This window comes from Myotis lucifugus, unplaced genomic scaffold (genome assembly GCF_000147115.1).
Source record: "Myotis lucifugus unplaced genomic scaffold, Myoluc2.0 scaffold_463, whole genome shotgun sequence".
Lineage (NCBI taxonomy): Eukaryota > Metazoa > Chordata > Mammalia > Chiroptera > Vespertilionidae > Myotis > Myotis lucifugus.
The window spans coordinates 524,243-548,017 of NW_005871511.1; the positions used below are offsets into that span (position 1 = coordinate 524,243).

The window sequence follows — 23,775 nt, forward strand, 5'->3', positions numbered from 1 at the left end:
TAGTTAAAAGATGGGGGAGAAGTGGGGGACACCTGTAATACTCCCAACAATAAAGATAAATTTTTTTAAGAAATGGTTAAAAGGGTCCTAAACATGCAAATTTTTAGGGTAAGGATAACCCCAAAATGGTAAGGATAACCCCAAAATTCCTTTTAATAAAAGATAATGTTTTTAGAAAACATGAAATAGGGCCCAGCCAGCGTGCCTACGAACTAGGAGATCATGGTTTGATTTCCGGTCAGGTCACATACCGGGTTTCGGACTCGATCCCCAGTGTGAGGTGTGCAGGAGGCAGCCAATCAGTGATTCTCATCATTGATATTTCTCTCTCTCCCCCTGACTCTCTGAAATCAATAAAAATATATTTTTTACAAAAAGAAAACATGAAATAGGTATTCCAATCAACTTATGTTTCACAAGGCCTACGGGTGAGTGTTGATGAGATCACTCATTTGGTGGCATCCAAATTCAATGAATTGGTCCTTCTAAGCACCAAGCTATTAAGTTAAAAAGATCATATAATCTATTTGAAAAAATTTTTTCAAAGTTTGTGCCCAACCCCAATTAAGGCTAAAATGGATATATAACCCTCATAATTTGAGGATTCTATTAGTCCTGGTAGAGTTCAATTATTACAGTTAGATTCTAGTGTCCAGAGTTGGATAAAATAAGGGAAAACCAGCACTCTTAAAAATTATCATGTGGTTTAGCCCCGAGTTAAAAATAATTGAGCCAGCATTCAAAACTTAATTTCAAATAAAAATGTGGGATTCTTAGCTTCTGAGAAAAGATCTGAGGCTCTAGTAATAATGGGCCCTTTGGCAGCAGTTAGCTGGAACAGAGTGTCAGTGGGCGCCCAGGCCTGCTATATTCATCACCATAGTCCATAAAATGCTTCTCCAACCTCACTCTGCACTGGAAACCCCCGGGGATCCTGTTAAAAACAGGCTCTCAGTGGGTCAGAGTGGGGCCTGAAACTGCATTTATGAAGTTCTCGGGGTGGTGCAGACGTTGCTGGTCCTCCAACCAAACTTTGAATGGCAAGGCTATGAATTAACAATAAACACACATAAAAACGGCAATAAAAAAGCAAACATTACCTTTATTTAATAATCTGTGATATTTAAAATACAACTTATAGAACATCCACATTAACAATAGAATCCTGTGTTCAACAGTGATTTGGAAGCCCGGCTTTTCTAAGGACCAGACAGGAAGGCCTGTGTGTGTACTAACGGCGAAAGACTCAGACGGGTGCACAGACAAGGGCTGCAGAGTTGAGTCCTGAGCAAATGGCACCGTCACAGTGCACTTGTGTCATGGCCAAGACAATGCTTTTTATTTCAGATGTTTTTGTAGTTGAATTTCAAATAGTTTATTTATATAGAAGACTGATTTTTAAAAAAATTATTTCTAGTAATCCAGTGTTGTAGAAAGTAGATAACCACATTCAAATGTACATTTGCCTCTTTAAAAAAAAAAGCATTAAAAACATTCCCAGAAACATTCACCTTTGAACTATGCCAGAGAAAACTGACGTGCTGCCTCAATAAGTCAGGAATTTCCACTACTGCTTCCCACTCCTTGATTCATTATTAATTTAGCATGCCAACTGCTGTGAATTTAGAAGTATGCTACTAGTATTACTTCTTAAAATGCCAGCTCAGTTTGGGTGAAAATAAAAACAGCAAAGATTTCCTTCAAATTTAAAAAAATCAAAATTCAGGAATTAACCAACTACGTCAATAATCTTTTTGTTCATGAAAGCAGAATGGAACAAAAAATATTTTTGTTATGTGTAAGGCTCTAAAAGATACAAGCCAGTTCGCTTCTTTAGCAAAAGATACTGGTTATAAAGGGACCAGGAATGAAGGAAAGTTTTTATTTGAAAATATTAGCTCGGCTGGTGTGGCTCAGTTGGTTGAGCATCACTCCATACACCGGAAGGTTGCCAGTGTGATCCCAGTTAGGGCAAGTGCCTGGGATGCGGGTTTGATCCTCATTCAGGGAGCATACAGTGGGCAACCAATAGGTGTCTCTCTCTCTCTTCCTTCCTCTCTAAAGTCCTCTGGTGAGGATTTAAAAAAAAAAAAAAACATAAGAAAAATTATCTACACTACTGAGATTAGTTGATCCAATGTTTTTTCTTAATTAAGATCACACACATGTCCATATTTGTGAGGCCCTGATGTAACAATTCACTTTGAAAGTAGTGGTCATAGGCCTCTCTAATTGCAGGTCAAGTTTTTAGTAGGAAGCCATCAATATTAATTATTGAATCTTCCTCAGAATTTAACACATCAAGATTTTTCAACTGAAGATATTTCAATTATTATATTTTGTGTATGTACTGAGTCAATTCTTTTTTTTAATTTGGACAGGTCCAATGGGCCAATTTTAAGACATTTAGTAAATCTTGGCACTAGCATGATACTATTAAATATAGTATCAAACAAGCAGACATTAAAAATGTGATTTAGGCTCTGACTAGAATAAAATTTACTTTATTGAACTTACTAGTATGTGAAACAATGTAGACTATGGGTAATTTTGCATATGAGTCTCAACTAGTTTTGAGGTTTTTTTCCTCATTAACTTTGGCATGAATAAAGTCATAATTAAGAAAAATAAAGTTTTAAAGGAAAAAAAGCACCTTCTTAAATATTCTGTGAATTGTAAATTATTTGGCCAAGATCTTAGAGCTGAGTGAAATATAGTTTACCTACTGCAATCACTTCAAACCATTTACAGTACTGAAATATTTGTAAGTTAATTTCTGTAAAAATGTAAATTGATGGTTTTAGATCAGAGGTTAACTATTCCAAAATTTAAAACATAAATAACTATTTATTAAATCTGACATCTCAAAATATGAAAGTGGCATTTCCAAAGCTTGTTTAAACTTTACTTCTAACACTAGCTTTGCCACTGTATTTATTTTATCCTAGTAATACAAACTATACATTAGAAAAATGATACCAATAGTTTAAATATTAAACATTAAGGTGTTCCCAATTGGTGAAACAGAATGGAAATCTTAATATAAAGTTGTTAGCAGGACAGTTGTGAATTTTATTGTTCCTTTCTTCTAGGTTGTTTATAGTAAACAGCAGTTCCTGATGTGTGATCTGTAGCTTTTTGTAACTTTTACATTTTCTGATACTGTGGTTATGAGCACTGGCATCTTTTCATACTGGCCAATCAATGGAATTTAAATGTTCAATTAGACTTAACCTAGTCCAAACAAGATGGCACTTTACTGGTGATTTTGGATCTGCCTGCCAAATATAACAATGTCACAACAAACTAAATAAACACATTGAAATGTATCCAGTGTGTGCTCAGCTTTGCTTTTTAAAAAATCCCTAGCAAATGAAGGTCGACATGCTATATTTCCCTAAAGGCTTTGACAAAGGTATATAATATAAAAACTTTATAAACTCTAGGTTAAAACTTATGTGTATTCGTCCTCTCATTTTTATATTAAGTAGCTCATCAATTCAAGTGAATGAAGAGTTTTAAAGTAAATTTTCAAGGAGAAAAAATAAAGGCCAAATACATATTTTGATTTGTAAGTCTTGAGAGAGTAGTACTAAACTCTAACATCACTTGCAGTTCTAAAGTTTTATAATTCTTCTGAAACATTCTCAATTGTCAAAAGAAAACTAGATTTTAAAGCAAAATTCTAATTTTATGTAAGGGAAACTTCAGAAGACTTCATTTGGCACAAAATAATGACTAAAAAAATCTGTCTTTTTCCAAGAAAAAGCTTTATCATAATTATAAATAAAATGCATTTTCTCATCTCTTTTCACCTAGCAATAAATCCTAGATAAAAAAAATTTCCCTGATAAAATGTGTGCAGCCACACACCAATATGGCAACACACCATATTTTATTTTTCTAAGCCATCGGCTGCAATGTCTTCTTACATTTCAGCTTATAAACAATTTGACATTCAAAAGGGCTTCAAAGGGGATGGAGGATGAGGGATGCGGAGTAGATGACAGAATCTAAAACACCCATTTCAAAGAGACCTAGTTAATTTTCACCTAAATCATACCATTGTATTGACCTAGCAAGAAACTCTCTGGTCATCCCAAAGAATGCTTATCAAAACTAAAGCCTTTCTTATTTACAGACCCATTCAGTTCTATGTGACTTCTATAATTCTTAAGCTATTTTAAACAACCAAGTGTTAAATCACAGTATAAATTTTAATATATTTTATGAGCAAATTATTTTCATGTTCCAGACCATCATCTCTGGCAAGCTATACCTATTAGAAGATGTACAGCAGAAGCTGACATCTATCTACATTCCATGACCCAGCTGTAAACAGAACAGACAGCTCCATCACAAGAGAAAAAAAATAAATTGGCTCTGCTGCTAAAATTGAAGGCCAAATTTTGTCTAACATACATTCATGGTGGGTATTAGATGTTGTCTTACACCAGAAGGAAACTTGCTTGCATACCGCGTTTCTGTTTTTCTCACCGGGAAAAGAGGAAAACAAACGTGCTGGAGAGAGGGTTACGACACAGCTGCAAAGTTCCAACACACTGAGAAGACATTCATGAAGCATCTGGGAAAGGAGGTGCTCACACGTTTCAGAAATGCTCATTTATTCTTAAATACTTGTGCAGAGCTGACTTGCGAGTTTAGGAATGCACCAGAATCGTGACATAATGATCCCACCTTGGAGGGCTTAAAAAGAAAAACCTCAAAAAAATTACCATCTTTTAAGAGTTGTAGAAAAATAATAAAAACCAGGTAGCAGATAAATTGTGACCAGAGACAATAACATGAGGAAATATCCAAGTGCACCACACGTAGGTGGAGGGAGAACACTTATCCTCTGGAACCGTTCCTATTATCAACATAGAGAAGAGACACTGTCCTGAAAGGTTCATTTAGTTAACGAGACATAGAAGCAACTACTGTGTTAAGTGATGAAAGCGAGCCAATTACCTACACAGAAGGGAGGAAAAGAAAACAAAATATATGGGAAAAGTTCTGTGGCAAGAGCTTATTAGTTGGTCTGCAAAAAGAGTCAAGAAAAATGCCCTAATTTTGGACACATTAGATATTGCACACTCAAAAATGAAAAAGGAACATTGAGAAAACTATTATTAATTTCTTTAACTGCTGGATGCCTCTTTGGCTAGTATTTGAGGGATTATGACTTAGTCCTACAACTGATGCATTTTTCGACTTTCTCATCTTTTTGTTTGCAGACCACCTAAAAGTCTTATTTCCTCTGTTGAACCTCGTTCTCTTTGACACATTACTAAATAGACCCTATGCTTTAATCACACAGGACAATGTTGGAAAGTATGACTATTTTAGAGACTTGTAAAAGGTATTATTTTTTTTCTTCGGTTATGAAATTATTTCTAACAGTTTCTAAAGACATGGTCACAGCTGCCTGAAGCATGTCTTCTTCACTCATATCACCTGTGGGAAAAGAAAATACACATATTTCTTAGATATTTCTGGAAAATTATCAGTCATCAAAAGGTAAACTCTTAGAAAATGTATTTGACTACTATAGTTTCCTTTTTGATTTTTAAATTTTAAAATAGTAAACTTCACTCATTTAGTTTTGACAAATGCATTGAGTTGAATAACTACCATCACACCCAGACACAGAACTGTTCCATTGTCCCCTCCAAATTCCCCCTTGCTCCCCCTTTGTGGCCAATCTCCATCCCCTAATCCTAGACAACCACTGATACATTCTCTGCCCCACAGTTTGCCTTTCCCTGCATATCAACATAAATGGGATGAAGCAGTATGTATGGAGCCTTTTGCGTATGGCGAAATACACATTCATTACTTTAAAAAAAAATCTGTTTTGAAAATTTATTCACAGAAGTTACAAAGATAATTCAGACAGGACTTGGGTACACTTTCGCTCAATTTCACCAAATCTTATATAAGTTTAGCTTAAGCCAAAACCTGGATATTAACACTGGTACAATGTTGTGTAGTTCTATGGTATTTTATCATATGTGCAGATCTGTGTAACCACCAAGACAGAGAACTGCTACAGTGCCACAAAGATCTGTCTCCTGCTATTCCTTTTATTCATGCCCACGTCTCTCCCCATTACCTTCCCTAACTGCAGTAACGACTAAGCTGTTCCCCATCACTATGAATCTGTCATTTTTAGAATGTTACACAAATAGAATCATACAGAATAAGCACTTTTGAGGCCTTTTTTTAAATTTTTTTTTCCACTCAGCATAATGCCCTTGAGAGTCATCCAAGTTTGCTGCATGTATCAATAGTTGGTTTCTTTTTAATCCTGAGTAGTATTCCAGTGTGGATGTACTAGTTTAACTATTCACCTCCTGTAGGTCATCCTGGTTGTTTCCAATTTTTGGTTATAACAAATAAAGCTGTTAGGAATTTTTGTGTGCAGGTTTTTACATGGACAGAAGTTTTCATTTCTCTGTACTAAATTCTCAGGAGTGTAACTGCTGGGTTGTGAGAAACTTCCAAGGTATTTTCCAGAGTGGCTGTATTAGTTCAAATGAAATGCAGAAACCTGACCTCCCTTTACACCCCTTTATTCTCCCCTGTTTAAAACTGCCTTAAATATTTTGTATATACACACTAAAAGTCAAATCAATGTTATAATTCTTGCTTTAATCATCAAACATAACTTAGAAAACTCAAAAGGAAAGTCTAGTAGGTTTACCCCTATTTTTACTCTATTATTCTTTCTTCCTTCCTGATGCTCCAGGATTACTGTTTAGAGAACTTCCTTTAGCCATTATTTTAGAGTAGGTTTACTGTGACAAAGTCTCTAATTCCCCCCTTCATTCTTGAAGGAAATTTTCACTGGATATAGAAATCTATGTTGAGAGTTCTTTTCTTTCAGCTCTTGAAAAATGTGCCATTTCCTTCTGACCTCCAAGATTTCAGATGAGAAATTTGCTATTATGCAAAATTGCTATAGGTTATTTCTAGCTGTCTTCAGATTTTCTTTTTTGTGTCTTCCATTTTCAGAAATTAGACTATATGTGTCTTAGTATGGATTTCCCTGGATTTATCCTGTTTGAGGTCCACTGATCATTTTGAATCTGTAGGTTTATATCTTTTGCGAAATTAGGAGAATTTTCAGCCATTACTTATTCAAATACTTTTTCAGCCCCAACCCCTTTCTCATCTCCTTCCTGGATTCCCATGGAACATGTTACATCTTTTATTATAGTCCCACAGGTCTTAAAGGCTGTTAATTTTCCTAGTCTAATTCTCTCTGTTGCTCAGAACGGGAAATTTATTTTCTTTTTTAAATGATTTTTATTGATTCTGAGAGAAGGAAAGGGAGAGATAGAAACAGTGATAAAAGAGAACATCAATCGGTTGCCTCCTGCATGCCCCCTACTGGGGATCGAGCCAGCAACCCATGCATGTGCCCTGACTGGAAATTGAACGTGCGACCTCTTGGTGCGTGGGATGAGGCTGAACCAACTAAGCCACACCAGCCGGCAGAATGGGAAACTTCTGTTCTGTTTTCAAGTTCACTGACTCTTTCCTGTCTTTCCATTCGCCTGTTGGGTCCATCCACTAAGTTTTAAAATTTCAGTTATTATTTTTCAGTTCTAAGAGTTCCATTTAGTTCTTCTTTAAAAAAATGTTTTTTTATTGGAAGGGAGAGAGAGCTAGAAACATTAATGATGAGAGAGAATCACTGATTGGCTGCCTCCTGCCACTACTAGGGATCAAGCCGAAACCCAGGGATGTGCCCTGACTGGGAATTGAACCATGATCTCTTCGTTCATGGGTTGACGCTCTACCGAGCCATACCAGCCGGGCTTGGATCTTTATAGCTCCTATATTTTTCTAATTTTTCACTGTTTCAAGCATATTTGTAATTGCTCATCGTAGCATTTTTATGATGGCTGCTTTACAAATCCTTGTCAGAAAATTCTAACATCAGTGTCATCTAGGTAATGGTGCTCAGTAATTTCTTTTGTTATTCAAGTTGAACTTTTCCTGACTATTGGTATGACAAGTGATTCTGGATTGACTCCGAGACATCTGGATATCAGGAGACGTTGAATCTTATTTAAATCTTCTAACAGGCCTCCTCCGACACAGCACCAGTGGGGGGAAAGGGTGCTACCCTGCTGCTGCCAGATAGGGGAGGGTGTGTGTGATCACAACTGCTGAACACGTGGGAGTTCTGGCTTCCCACTGTCCTCCACTGATGTCCCCATGACTGGGAGGGTAGGAAGGCCTTGTGACTGCTTCTCACCGACACTGTGGGAGTGGCCTTGTTTCCTCCTCAATGACAATCCTGAATCTGCACTAAGCCTCTCCTGACACCACCCAGGCAGGAAGCCAGAGGGACGCCTCTTTATTGCTGGTGCAAGTCCAGGACACACGACCACTGACACACGGCAAAGGCAGCCTTGCTGCCTCCTGGAGGAGTAATAAAAACTCCAGCTCCCCACTTGGCTTTCTTGGACACCACCTGGGCCAGGGGGCGGGGAGGTGCGCCTCATGACTACCAGGTGGGGATACAAGTCTAGGCTCCCACTTGGCCTCTGCTGACAGGGTGAGGTGGCAGTCGGGCTGGTTTATTTACCTCATCCAGTTTGGCTGGACTAAGGTGTTTATTATCAAAGAGTTTCTGTCTTGTTCGGTGGTCCCTTTCCTCATCACTTTTTCTTGGGTTGCACCTGTGGTTCTCCAGCACAAGGTCCATGACAGATGAGGCAAAAAAGAAAATCCAGATCTGCCTAAGCACATCTGTCTTCTCTCTACCTTTCAGACTCTTAGGTTTGTTTAATACAGCGGTTCTCAACCTGTGGGTCGCGACCCCTTTGGGCGGTCGAACGACCCTTTCACAGGGGTCGCCTAAGACCATCCTGCATATCAGATATTTACATGACGATTCATAACAGTAGCAACATTACAGTTATGAAGTAGCAACGAAAATAATTTTATGGTTGGGTCACAACATGAGGAATTGTATTTAAAGGGCCAGAAGGTTGAGAACCACTGGTTTAATACAAATGCTCAGCGCTGCTAGCTGTACTTAGCAGGAGTAGAAAACAGTACCAGTTCACCCCTTTTTATTGCAAGTACAGTCCATTGTTTGGATGTGCCACAGGTTTTGCATCCATTTACCAACTGAAGGACAACATTTAGGCAGTTTCCAGTTTGAGGCAATTATGAATAAAGCTGCTCTTAGGAGTCACATGCAAGTCTTTTCTGTGAAAACCTCCGTTTTCTTTTTCTTGGTTTATACACCTAGGAGTGGGACCAGTAGATCACATGGTTCAGTTTACTTTAAGAAAATATTAAACCCTTTTCCAAAGGTGCTGTGCCAATTTTACATTTCTACTAACAATGTATGTGAGTCCCAGTCGCTCTGATCCTTGCCAGCCTCTGGTATTGTCAATTTTATTTCTTTAGCAAACCATTCTCAAAGGTGTGTAATGGTATGTCATTGTGGTTTTAATTTGCATTTCCCTAATGATGAGTGATGTTGGGCATATTTTAATGTGCTTATTTGTCACCCATATATTTATTTGGTGAAGTATCCATTCAAATCCTTTGCCCATTTTTTGAGTTGTTTTCTTATCTCAGTTTTGAGAGTTCTTCACACATTCTGCTTAGAAGTCCTTTACAATATACATTTTGTCACTCAACTTCTACTAAACAATAACTGGCCCAAGTTTATGACTTATTAAACCCAGGCCTGATATGTGACTCTAGACTTCCTGTTGCTACTTAGACTACACTTAGGTGGTTTTAGTTGTCCAGGGGGTAAGATGTATTTATTTTCTACAAGCAATATTCATTACTTCTGAAGAACTTGTGTAGAATCTATTAATTACTGTGACGTTGCAGGGTATCATTTATAATTTTAAAGAAAAATACTCTTTGAGTGCTCTAGTCTGCCTGCTCCTTAATCCAGAGAAATTCAGATTATAAATTCATTCAAAATTTCAATACAATTAAAGAGAGAGGAAACAGCCTGTCAAGCCAAAATCACACAGAGCCTGTGTGTCCAACAGTGTGCAGGTAACGACCGTGATGTATAGTCGGAGGTGTACCTGGATCACGGCCAAGTGCTCCTGAACTTGTGGTTGGTGTTTCACGTGGGTGTGGAAGCTGTCCTGGTGGATTCTGCTGCTGCTGCTGCTGCTGCTGCTGTTGATGTTGCTGCTGTTGCTGCCTGAAACATGCAAAGGACAATGTACATTAAACAAACAAACCCTCAGAATAAATACGCCATGAGAAGTGCTATTCACATGGAAAATAAATGGTTCCACAAAACAAAAGTCACTGACATGAACACCACCAAAGGATGCAAGAGCAATCAGTCTGATATATATATTAGTTAAAAGTATCACAGTGCGATCCTACAAAATCTGGATGTAAAATCTGCATTTATCAGAGAAATTAATAGGCAGGTATTTTTAACCACAAAATAACACATTGTACAAAAGGATTCACTGGCAGCTATTTTTATGCAAATGTGTTGGTTTACAGATCTTTAATATTGTGGGATGTCACTGAAAATAAGCACGTCAAGGAAAGTAAAGCATCTCAAATTACCATAAGCGTTAACATGATCTTTCCATGGCTGGCTCCTTCCTGTCATTCAGATCTGAGCTTAATATCTCCTCAGAGATACCTTTCCTGCCCACCGTCCTCAGTGGCCACCTGGCATTCCCCCTATCCCATCACTTCATTTTAATTTCCAGCATAAACTTATCACCATGTGTTCTGTCTTCCTCTTTAGAATGTAAGCTAACAAGAGCACACCCCTTATCTTGTTTGTTGCCCAGTGCATAAAACTATGCCAGGCATTAGCAGACACTCATCAAATACTTAATGAACTCTTTAATATACATTACCAAGTTTCAGTAGTATCTACTGCATTAAAATAAGTTCTCCCTGTATTTTTTTTAAGCAGGAGAAACAATGTCATAAAACATTTAAACATGATGGTTATGACGTAATAGGTAGGTGCTTGTACTGAGAAAATATACACTGAAGTGCTGACATGTAATGAGAAATCATGTCTGCAAGTTATTCTCAAATGGTTCAGAAATGTCAACAACTGGGGAATCTGAGTGATGGGTATATGGAGCTCTGTGGACTATTTCTGCATTTATGTATATTTTAAATGATTTCATATATACATATATATGCTAAAATTAAAAAATTAAAAACAGCAACAATCTGAGAAGCCATAGCTTTCAAAAAAATGCATAAAAGGATTTTTAAAGGAAACAGAATTTTAAAATTAGCGGTAACACTATTTAAAAAAATATATATATTTTATTGATTTTTTACAGAGAGGAAGGGAGAGAGAGATAGAGAGTTAGAAACATCGATGAGAGAGAAACATCGACCAGCTGCCTCCTGCACATCTCCTACTGGGGACGTGCCCGCAACCCAGGTACATGCCCCTGACCGGAATCGAACCTGGGACCCTTCAGTCCGCAGGCCGACGCTCTATCCACTGAGCCAAACCGGTTTCGGCAGCGGTAACACTATTAATAGCACATTATTTCCTAGGGCCCCCCTTAATCTTGTGTTTTAAACATGAGCAACAAAGGAAATTCAACCAGTGGGGAATCTCATTTCTCCTTGTTGGTCTTGGAGCGAGCACACTGACATCTGCACGTTTATGACTCTGGTGTGCAGGCTAATGACGCACACGTGGGCAGTAAACTCCCACTAGCACACTCTGACTCTGGAACGTGGCACAAGAAGGACAGGTTGTGAGTTATGTGGATTCCCTAGCACATCAGATCTCTCTCCACGCCCTCTTCCTCCTCCACTCAGGAAAACACATCAGAATGCAAGGGAGTGACAGGTGAGACAGCGACTTTAGAGCAGTAACTTTTATTCTACTTTAAATTCATATAAAAAGCTTCTGCACAGCAAAAGAAACCATCAACAAAACAACAAGAAAACCCACCTCTTGGGAAAACATATTTGCCAACGTCATATCTGATAAGGGCTTAATCTCCAAAATTTATAGGGAACTCATACAACTTAACAAAAAGAAGATAAACAATCCAATCAAAAAATGGGCAAAGGATCTAAATAGACACCTTTCAAAAGAGGACATTCAGAAAGCCAAGAGACATATGAAAACATGCTCAAAGTCACTAATCATCCGAGAGATGCAAATCAAAACAACAATGAGGTACCATCTCACACCTGTCAGAATGGCCATCATCAACAAATCAACAAACGACAAGTGCTGGAGAGGATGTGGAGAAAAAGGAACACTTGTGCACTGCTGGTGGGAATGCAGACTGGTGCAGCCACTATGGAAGGCAGTATGGAGGTTCCTCAAAAAATTGGAAATGGAACTCCCATTTGACCCTGTGATCCCACTACTAGGAATATATCCCAAGAAACCAGAAACACCTATCAGAAAGGATATATGTAACCAGATGTTCGTAGCAGCACAATTCACCATAGCTAAGATCTGGAAACAGCCTAAGTGCCCATCAGTAGATGAATGGATTAGAAAACTGTGGTACATCTACACGATGGAATACTATGCTGCTGTTAAAAAGAAGGAACTCCTACCATTTGCAACATCATGGATGGAACTGGAGAGCATTATGCTAAGTGAAACAAGCCAGTCAATGAAGGAAAAATACCACATGATCTCACTCATTCATGGATAATAAAGACCATTACAAACTTTTGAACAATAATAGATACAGAGGCAGAGCTCCCTCAAACTGATTGCCAAACTGCAGTGGGAAGGCCAGAGAGAGTTGGGGGGCAGGAGGGAGGGGAGTAAGAGATCAACCGAAGGACTTGTATGCATGCATATAAGCATAACTAATGGACATAAGACACTGGGGGGTAAGGGAGGGTAGGGGTGTGTCAAGGGCGGGGGGGGGGAAAAAGGAGAAAAAAAATAAATAAATAAATAAATAAATAAATTCATGAAAAGTGAGTAAATGAACTGCCAACCTGAATCACTTCTAACACCTTTCATATGTGATGACACCTTAAGATAGAATGTGCACAAATAGCACTCAGCATCCATTCCCACTGTGCCTTCTGTATCACAGAGTCGGGAAAGCTAAAAACGACATGTCTTACATTGCTTTAGACCTCAGATTCTGGAAAAAGAGTGCTTTTCAAGCATTTGTATGAGCTTTAAAGGGCAGAAATGAGGCACAGCCATCTCCCTGCTGCTTTCGCTGTTCTCTGCACCAAGTCAAGTCATGGGGATGCCAGTCCCAGAATTCTGCATTATGGCAGTTGCAGTGGAGCCAGATTTCATGTTCCTGAGTCTTCATGTCTAGGCAACTGTGGTGGCAGTTTCCTGATCTTAGGATCACAGCTCAGGAAGTGTGTTCCTAAACTCGATATCCCGATTCCCCATTATCTCAACTTGGGCAGCGGTCAAAGCTCTTCAGACAAGTTAGAATTCTGGAGGCTTGGCCTACAGCCTGCATTCAGCTCTTCCTCAGATTGTGTAAGGCCTTATCTTCTGTATTAAGTACTTTCTGCTAAAAAAAACTCTGGTCGTTTATGTTTCTTAAACTGAACCCTGACCAAGCCATGCCACTGAAGTGGTGGCTCAAGTATTAGGCAATCAAAAAATGAAAGCAATCCATGACCATGAAAATAGTACTTGTTGGGAAACACTTTTTAAATTAAGAATCTGCATCATTTTAGAGAAAACCTGTGAGAAGACGTTAATCAGGCTAATGCCTATTTGTGGAGCACTTTATAGTTTATGAAATAGTTTTACATACCTTGCCTAATTTTATGCTCATAACATGTGAGTGAAGGCAGGTTTTGTAAATGACATAGTTGATATAATAGTTTTGCCTGGGGTTTTATGATAGGTAAAATGGTTTAGAGATTATTCATGGGAAAAAAATACGGCTATGAAAAAATTTAACAACTCTTATTCATAACATATTAGCTTGTAACAGGTAGATTTTTAACAGTATTTTTATGCTACATGCATGAATACATTAAGTATGAAGCTTCAAATGTCCTACAAAAACAAAAACTCCCACCAAACCTATAAATTTTAATAAATAACAAGTTAGCACCATGGTCAGTTTGAAGAGGGTCAGAAGGAAGAAAGAGTTAACTCGAGAAGCTTGCAGCCACATTTCCAAAGATGGAAGCTAGAGAGACAGGGGCCCATCTAGGCTTAATAATCAGAAATTCTAGTGAAAAGCAAATATTAGTTTTCAGCCCCTTTATTAATGAGCCCTACATGATTTTGAATGCTAGTCACTGTTAAAAAGAAATACCAAGAAGTTAGCTCTTAACTCCGCTCAGCAACATTTGACTCTAAATCTTCTCTAGTTCTCCACTAGTATTTTTTTAAAAATGTTTTTATTGAGCCTGGCCAGCATAGCTGTGGTTGAGCATTGACCTAGGAACCAGGAGGTCACGGTTCGATTCCCAGTCAGGGCACATGCTCGGGTTGGGCTTGGTCCCCAGTGTGGGGCCTGCAGAAGGCAGCCAATCAATGATTTTCTCTCATCATTGATGTCCCCCCCGCCCCCTCTCTCTCACTCTTTCTCTCTCTCCCCTCCCTTCCACTCTGACATCAATAAAAACATTTTTAAAATGTTTTTATTGATTTTAGAGAAAGAGGAAGGGTGAGGGAGAGAAAGACAGAAAAATCGATGAGAGAAATATCAATCAGCTGCCTCCTGAGAGCCCCCTACTTTTGGGGATCAAGCCCCAAACCCAGGCATCTAACAGGAAGCTAACCAGTGATCTCTCAGTGCACTGGACGATGCTCAACCAACTGAGCTACATCAGCCAGAGCCCCACCAGTATTTCTGAGATCAAACCAGGAGGCAGAGGATGAAAAACTGAAGCTGGAAACTTTCCCTGCACATCTTCCTCCCCATCAACTACTCTCCAACCAGGAGGGAGCTATCCCGATGCTCAGCCATCATAACAGGGCACAGGGTTGATAAAACATCTGCATCAGTTATCACTGGCATTGTGCTTGTTAGAATTTACTTAGTCATTACGAAATGTCACTGCATTATTCTTTCCACTCTAAAAAGTTCAATGCATTAAAAATTCTACATTTCTAATCCAAAATATCTTTTAAAATTTTTAAATAAGAGAGGGATTTGTTTTTTATACTTTAAAAGACGGTTTCCTTTTCTTGGATGTATTTGTAAACTTTGTAGATTCTCTATTAAGTATGTCTGTTTGGACAATTTTATTCTGGCAAAAAAACAACAACAAAAAAACAAAGTCTGAAAAAACATGGTAGAAGAATCACTTGGAAATTATTTGGAAAGCAGTTTAGAAATCTGTACCAAGGCCTTAAAAATGTTCATGTTCTTTAACTAAAAAATCTGACATCCTCAGAATAATTAGAAGAAACAATGATAGAGTTGAGGCACTGAGTCAGTACATGGATAGTTCGTTGCACTATTAATTATAATAGTAAAAATCAAAATGTTCATATGTCAATTATGATACATACATTAATTTTATAAAGTACCATATAGCCTATTTACAAAGAATACTTACTATTAGGGGAAAATGGGTATAAGTAATATGTATGTGTGTCTGTGTGACCAGAAGAAAATGTGCCAAGTACTAACATCAGTATTATATAAGGAAAGTAGAATTATGTTTTCTTTTAATTCTGATATGTCTTAAAATAAAATTTCTAGGGTATTAGTTTTTATCTAATTAAGTAGTTTTAAGTTATTTTTAATACTAACTAGATACTTTATGATATTATAAAATATTATTGTGTGACAATAGCATTTGGCTATGTAAAAAATAAGCTCATATATTTAGAGAGGCGTACTGAAATAAATATGGATAAATGATATAATGATTTAGTTTGTTACAAAAATAAATCCCAGCTTGGGGGTAGAAGAGTGACGGGCATAGGAGATGGGGACATAGAAACACAAGGCTGGTCATGTGCTAATCTTTGTTAAATCTGGGCAATAGGGGTTCATTATGCTGGTTTCTCTACTTTTATATGAATTTTAAGTTTATCATATTTAAAAAATAAAAGTTAAATTTAAAAGGAAGAAGTACTAATAAGCACTATTTTGAAATTTTACATATAATTAAATCCATTACTCTATCACTGAATAAAGACTAGAAATATCTCACATTAAGAGGATGTCAGTTGATCAGAACTTTCCTTCATATACTTCTGAGCTGTGACTTAAAAACAAACAAACACAGAAAACAAAGTAAATATTATCTCCATTACACCATCAAATTTTAGCTCCAATATCTTAGGTACCACTAAAATACTGCCAAATATGACTGTGAGATACTTCTCAGGTGCAGAGGTGTGGAGATGTGAGAATATGTGCATCTTAGAATTGATGTACAGTAATTAACAGGCCAAGTTCAGCCACTGGCCTTTTGGTTTCTGATCTGGGATCAGAGGACCTGAATATCTATTATAGATCTTGTAATTTCCAAGATGGATTTTTATCATTAAGATAAAGGGAAGACCTGTGAGTGGAAAGAGTGGTATTCTTCTGGGATAAAATTTTTATTTTAAGGTCACTTTTTATAAAGCTGATACAAAGTTAGGTTTCAGGAGCTGATGATTCAGATTTATGGCCTGCCCTCCCATCCCAGATGCTGACAGTCCTGCAGTGCCGCACTAGAGCGCAATGAGCAGAGCTCTCAGCCACCACCTCTATTTGTGGCAGGAGTGGGCTCCCCGACCTCAAGTGCTGTTCCCTATGAACAGACAGAAGAACACTGCAGGATTAGGAGCCGAGGAGCACAGTCAAAGGATCATGAAGCATGGTTCTTGCCTTGGTACAATTCATTTTCCCTTTGATGATTGAAATTTCACAGGGTTTCCTTCACCCAATTTCATGTAAATTTAACTAGTATTGGGGCAAAGTTTCCCCCTAAAACAACATTCCATTTCACAGTTTACTTGTTGTAAATTAAAATAAGTACATTCAAATGTTCACAGGGTCAGGGAGTAACCAGTCTTTTTTAAAAAAGAGAATCCTAAATAAAATAAGTAGTTTAAGCCAAAGCTCTAAGTTCACAAATAGAAAAAATAGCCAAAGTAAAGACTGAATATGCCATTTGAATATTGTACCAACTACTTTACTTTTCAAAGTAGGCTTCTCTTCTCTTCCGTAGCTCTTCTGAAGTCAGCTGTGTACCTGATGTCTGTGGAACATCTTGAGGTGCATTTCTGGAACTACCTGAAAACAAACGAAAATAGGACCAAAACGAACAGTTTATTTACCAGGTAAAGTAACAAGATGTTTATACTTATGTGAATTACGCACAAAAGCTTTTTTTAAAAATTTAAATTCTTTATTGTTTAAACTATTAATATGTTTCCTTTTTCTCCCCATTCTCTCCCCAGCCACTCCCACCTCCTCACACAAAAGCTTTTAAAATGTTTTCTTCTTAAACAGATTCTGCTACTATTCTGTAAACACTAGATGCTCTAGGTCTGGCCTGCGATCAGGGCTGATCGGGGCCTTCTGGCTGCCAGCTGGGGCCTCCCTTTCCCTTTCCTGGCTGCCAGCTGCTGGCCAGGGCCTCCCTTCGTTCCGCGCCGCCCCATGGTGGTCAGCGCACATCATAGCGAAGAATCGAACTCCCGGTCTCCGGGTCAAACTCCCAAGGGGACACTTTGCATATTAGCTTTTTAATAGATAGATAAGAAAGGGTCTGAAAGCCTCAGGGGAAATCTGAATAACGCAGTTCAAACCTAACCAGTATCCACTACAGCCAAAGCTGTCACCCAACTGTGGTAGCAAATGTGAGGATTTAAGACCAACAACCAACTAGGGAGGAAGAGCCATTAACACCACTCTTGCGTGCTCTCTTTAACTTATTAGACATCAAGCTATACTTCCAAAGACATAGAATTCCTTAGAACCAACTTAAAGTGGATGATCATGAAACAAACACATTCTCTGTGTTCCTTTATCTTCAAAAATTTGGCCCCAGCCGAAACCGGTTTGGCTCAGTGGATAGAGCGTCGGCCTGCGGACTGAAAGGTCCCAGGTTCGATTCCGGTCAAGGGCATGTACCTGGGTTGCGGGCACATCCCCAATAGGAGATGTGCAGGAGGCAGCTGATCGATGTTTCTCTCTCATCGATGTTTCTAACTCTCTATCTCTCTCCCTTCCTCTCTGTAAAAAATCAATAAAGAAAAAAAAATAAAATTTTGGGTCCTACAACAACTTCAGTATATTTCCATGGTCTCATTTATTGCACCAACCAGAGATTTCACACAAATGGTGAAATAAAGTGGTAAGAAGAGTGAATTACACACAAATAACTAAAATTGCAAAAGCTAATGTCTGCCATTACCTCAATTTTATTTAGATATTAGAGGCCCAGCACGCGAAATCGCACGAGACCCAGGAATTCAATCAATAATTTCATTAGAAAGTAGAAGGCAAAATCATATTAATTAGATGAAAACAAAACTGCCAAAAGAAATTCCTCACGCTTTTATGTAAGCCACTTAGAGCTACAAAACAGACATTTCCTTCCACCTGGATTCCCTAGGGAATATGTCTTACCTCTCCTCTGCTTATGGGCTTACATCACTATAAAAGCGTCAAAGTGGACTCAAGCTATACGTTGCACAGACACCAATGTTAGAGTTTTCTAAAATCAATTTATATTCCCTGTCCAGGCCTTCCTTTGTGTCCAACAGCAAATACATTTATGAAACAGTTGGTCTAGGTAACAGTCCCCCCACTTTTGCCCACAAAGATTAACCTCAGTTTATTGCTGTGTTAGTATAGTATTATAACCAAATGGAATAACCAGAAATAAAAATACAGCTAGTTATCTTGGCCAGTGTGGCTTGGTTGGTGGGAGCATTGCCCTGTGCATCAAAAGGTTGTGGGTTTGATTCCCGGGTGAAGCATGTGCCTAGGTTGCGGGTTCAGTTTCCTGGCCCTGGTAGAGGTGTGTGCAGGAGGATGCAGCATATTGATTTTCTATCTCACATCAATGCTTCTCTCTCTCTCCCTCTCTGACCTGCCCCTCTCTCCCTCCCTTTCCCTCCTCTCTCTAAAAATCAATGAAGCCTGGCCAGTGTTGCTCAGTGGTTGAGTGTTGACCCATGAACCACGGTCACGGTTCAATTCCAAGTCAGGGCACATGCCCAGGTTATGGACTCGATCCCCAGTAAGGGGCATGCAAGAGACAGCCATTCAATGATTCTCTCTCATCATTGATGTTTCGCTCTCCCTTCCTCTCTCTGAAATCAATAAAAACATATTTTTTTAAATGTCAATGAAAATGACCTTGGGTGAGAATTTAAAAATATATATTTAGTCTTAATATAACATAGGTTGTAAAAGTTATTTATATTACAAGAAAACTAAAAGAACAGCTGACTATACATAGTTATTGATTCTGCAGTAACTGTCAAAGAACAGCTAAGAGTTCATTAACTTCCAGGAAACCAAGAATTATCTGAATCAATTCTTCAACAATGAAAAACCCCGTCAGAATGTCTGTACCTTGCATACTGAGCTGAATAGCCCTGCGGAGATCTGCTTCCTCATCTTCCATGTCAATCTGTTGGCGACTTAGGGCCAGAGCCCGCTGCAAATCCTCCTCCTCTTCATCTAACACTCCTGATCCCTCATTTGCTTCTAAGGTTTGTTCCAGATCCGTTTTCTGGACGCTAAAGAATGAAAGCACTGATAATAACTACAGACAGGTCTTGCATTTTCGATATAAAAATATTTATAAACTGAAGATTTTATATGTCAAAACTTACACATTTCAGTCAATTGTAATTGAAAAATAGAATTAAAGAAACTTACAAATTTTCTTGCAGATAAGGTCTAATAATACAAACTTTGCGTTGTGATGTGACTCTAAGTTTTTAAGTAATTCAAAGAGTTGATTCAAGTTTGAACCAATAAACTGCACTAAAACATATGGGTCTAAAAAAAATTGCCAACAATAAAAGGACCACCCATCCAATGTTAGCATGAAAATTTATTTCTTGTAATGAAAGAGTATCATACATTCTATACTGCAGAGCTAATTTACCTCTGTTCTTTCACTTGTGCTAATTCTTCTCCAATAAGTTTTGGTCGATGCATCTGTTGGACCCTGATCATCTGTAGGAGTTGGTCAGCTTCACAATCTGGCAGATCACCCTTAACAACAAATATAGAATAACCTAAAAAAAAGGCAAAAATAAACTAAAACAGCTAGTCAGAGATTCAAAATCAATGAAAAATGATAACAGCTAGAGTGGCAGCACGGTATATAGTAGTGGAAAGAATATAAATTGAGGAATCAGAAAAAGCTGAGTTCAGTAATGATTCTTGCACAGACTGGCAGGGTAAGCTAGGATAAATTACCTGTAAGTCTTTGAGTGTAACTTTCCTCACCTGTAAAATGGGAACAGCTATCTCCTGGAGTATCAGAAATAAAGGAAATAATATCTATAAAGGGTCCTCCTAAAACAGTGCTTGACCAAGTAGGCTACTCACTACATGGTAGCAGAGAAGCAGTAAAGGTCTGGGTAAGAGCAAGGAATGTGGAAGCAGTGGCCTGGTTTTAACGCGAGCTCTTCCATTTCCTAGCTGCATGGTCTCCGGTAAAGTACTTTGCCCACCTATGTCTTGGTTTCTTCAATTGTGAAACAGATGATACTGGTACTTCCTCGGAGGGCTACTATGAGGACACGATCCGATGACATATGTAATAATGTATAATAAATGTAAAATAAGTTATTTGTGGAAAGAGCTGCCTCCTCACTCCGACCCCCCCACCTTTCCTAACTGAAAACAAGATCTGAGAAGCAATACCTAAAATCTATTTAAGGTATGAAAGGTGTGGCTTGTCTTTTGAAAGAATTACACTGATCCTATATAATTTTTTATAAATAGGATTCTAGAAAGCCAGTTTTCCCAGCTAAATACTCCATATACTAGTAAAAACTGAATAAGGGTGGGCTATACCTAAGTCATTCTAATCGATTTATGTTTTTCTACCATAAAATTTTCTTAAACTTTGGTGCTTGTTACTGGATATCCTTTGTGAGCATTAATAGATACTGAAATAATACCAAAAAATAAAAACAGACTATGAAACAAATAAATAGGACCAAAAACAGTATTAATGGAAAAACTCAAAACAATACATTTAACCTTTTTTTAAAAAGTAGTTTTTATTGATTTCAGAGAGAGGAAGGGAGAGGGAGAGATATAGAAACATCAGTGATGAGAGAGAATTATCGATCGGCTGTGTCCTGCATACCCCTACTGGGAGTTGAGGCCGCAACCCAGGCATATGCCCTGACCTGGAATCGAACCATGACTTCCTGGTTCATGGGTCGACACTCCACCACTGAGCAACAGTGGCTGGGCTAGCCATTTTGGTTTCACAAGGACAAGTGTGCTCAGAGTTCAGATGGTTTAACATGTTTTATGCCAGTAAATTGTTTCCAGATCTTAGAAGAACTATGTCGGCTCACCATGGCCTTCCATGCAGAGCAGAAACACTGCCTATTCAGGTGGTATACTGTAAGAATCCTAGGTTTTATTCAAGACTAGATTTCATTCTATGTGTGCTGGGAAGCCACTCAAAGGTGAAGGGTGAGGTTGTACCATAATATGCCTTATGTTTTTTAAAAAATCACTCAGGGCTGTTTTATCAATATAATATATGGGAACCAGAGTGCAAGAAAGTGATCCTTGCTGAAATGGAAAACCTGAGGGATAGCATGTACAGGGAGAAAAAATAATCAGTCTTTTTTCAACATGTTCAGTTTGAAATGCTTTCTGGAGTTCCAAGTGGAGATATCAAAGTTAAGAATTTGGTGTACAGGGTGGCTATCTAGGCAGCACATACAAGTTTGGGAAGAACTGGCATACAGATCTCATTTAGAGATGATATTTAAAATAACGGGACAGCACATAGTCAAGAAGTTGTCCAGGGATTGAACACTCAATGGTTAGAAATTGGAGAGAGTAATCCACAAAAGGAATCTGACGGAAGCAGCCAATGAAAGACGAGGAAAATCAGAGCACTGTGGCCTGGAAGCCACGTGTAGACAGCATTTCAAGAAGGGAAGAATAGTTAAAAACTAAGGTTTTAAAAGAAAAGAGATACAAGTATATAAAACCAAAGAAGTTATATGTGAACTGGAAAGCTCTACATGAGGACCAACCCAGCAGCAAGAAGCATGCCAGTTCCCAGACTGTGATCTGTAAACACTTTTACTAAAAGGGCAGGAAATATAAAAGATAAGCCTGAAAATTCTGTTAATATGAGAAAGGATTCAAAAGGCTATCGGGGTCATTTCAGAAATTTGGGAATCAAGCTCAAAAGGTTCCCAGTGGTCCAAGATGGGACAATCTGAGTATCAATATGAATATTATAATGAACTGAAACATATAAACTATGTTTTAATGGATTAATTTACAATGACTCTTTAGAAAAAAAAACAACCATTTAATTGGTTACCTTTGGAGGAAAGATACTATGAAATGAACTTATTTGAAAACCTGATAAAAGAAATATTTATCCTGCTTTTGCTATGTGACTATACTTGAGGATAACCAAATACTTGATGAGGGAAAGTTTATTTGTATAGAAGTCTTTCAGCTAATATAATAAATGCAGGAAGGGACAGGGGAGTGGTTAGAGGTTTGAAGAGAGAAGCTGTGAAATAACCATCATGGAGAGTAAGTGAACTTACAAGAAAACAGTAAGAATGGCAAGTAGCACTAAAGGCTCATTTGAAATTTGTGACCATAGATTTAAAGCCAAATCAACCATCACATTTTATGTTATTCTTTTTTTATTATTATTGATTTCAGAGAGGAAGGGAGAGGGAGGGAAGAAGAGAGGGAGGGAGAAACATCATCGATGAGAGAGAATCATGGATCGGCTGCCTCCTGCACGCCTCCCAGTGGGGATAAGCCTGCGACCCAGGCATGTGCCCTTGACTGGAATCGAACCCGGGACCCTTCGGTCCGCAGGCTGACGCTCTATCCACTGAGCCAAACTGGCCAGGGCTTATGTTTTCTTTAGCCATGTTCAGCTGCTCTGGTGCAGGAATGGACAAGATCAAAGTTTTGGTTTTAACCAGGTTTGGAATTTTGTTATGAAAGTACTAGAGACCCGGTGCACAAAAATTTGTGCACTTGGGGAGAGGGGGGGGTGTCCCTCAGCCCGGCCTGTGCCCTCTTGCAGTCTGGGACCCCTCGGGGCATGTCCACCTGCTGGTTTAGGCCGGCTCCCCGGGGGATTGGGCCTAAACTGGCAGTCAGACATCCCTCTGGCAGCCCGGGAGCCCTCGGGGGATGTCCACTTGCCAGCAGGGAGCAGGCCTAAGCTGCAGTCTGACATCCTTAGCGCTGCTGAGGAGGCGGAGAGGCTCCCACCACCACCGCTGTGCTGGCAGCCATCAGCCTGGCTTGTAGCTGAGCAGAGCTCCTCCTGTGGGAGCGCAGTGACCACCAGGGGGCAGCTCCTGCATTGAGCATCTGCCCCATGGTGGTCAGTGTGTGTCATAGTGACCAGTCATTCCCAGTCGTTCTGCTGTTAGTGTCAATTTGCATATCACCCTTTTATTACATAGGATGATGGAGGGAAAGGAGAAAGGAGTTGAGGACTGTAGTGATTATAATGATGGATTATAGAAAATAAGCAGACTAAGATAAGAAGTAAGAATATAAGAGGATGTTTGGACCTTGTAGTAGGATTTAAAGAATATGATTGCAATGGACAAAACAGAGAAAATATGATGCAGAGATAGGA

At 38.7% G+C, this 23,775-nt stretch overlaps 1 protein-coding gene across 5 annotated transcripts in view; it reads right to left on the reverse strand.

Moving 5' to 3' along the window:
- Positions 1-1,082: 1,082 nt before the first annotated feature.
- ATXN3 (ataxin 3) overlaps positions 1,083-23,775 on the reverse strand; it is a 34,012-nt gene continuing 11,319 nt past the window's right edge. For 2 of the 5 annotated variants that reach the window (XM_006103093.3, XM_023744422.1), the window contains exons 7-11: positions 20,050-20,182; positions 19,509-19,675; positions 17,117-17,213; positions 10,080-10,201; positions 1,083-5,457 (exon numbers count right to left, since the gene is read on the reverse strand). In XM_006103093.3, the coding sequence (XP_006103155.1) occupies positions 5,366-5,457; positions 10,080-10,201; positions 17,117-17,213; positions 19,509-19,675; positions 20,050-20,182 (611 nt within the window). In that variant the 3' untranslated portion in view covers positions 1,083-5,365. Of the gene's footprint in view, positions 5,458-10,079; positions 10,202-16,140; positions 16,195-17,116; positions 17,214-19,508; positions 19,676-20,049; positions 20,183-23,775 lie in introns of those variants that run through there. The other 3 variants (XM_014445539.2, XM_006103097.3, XM_023744423.1) reach the window with 3 other exon arrangements.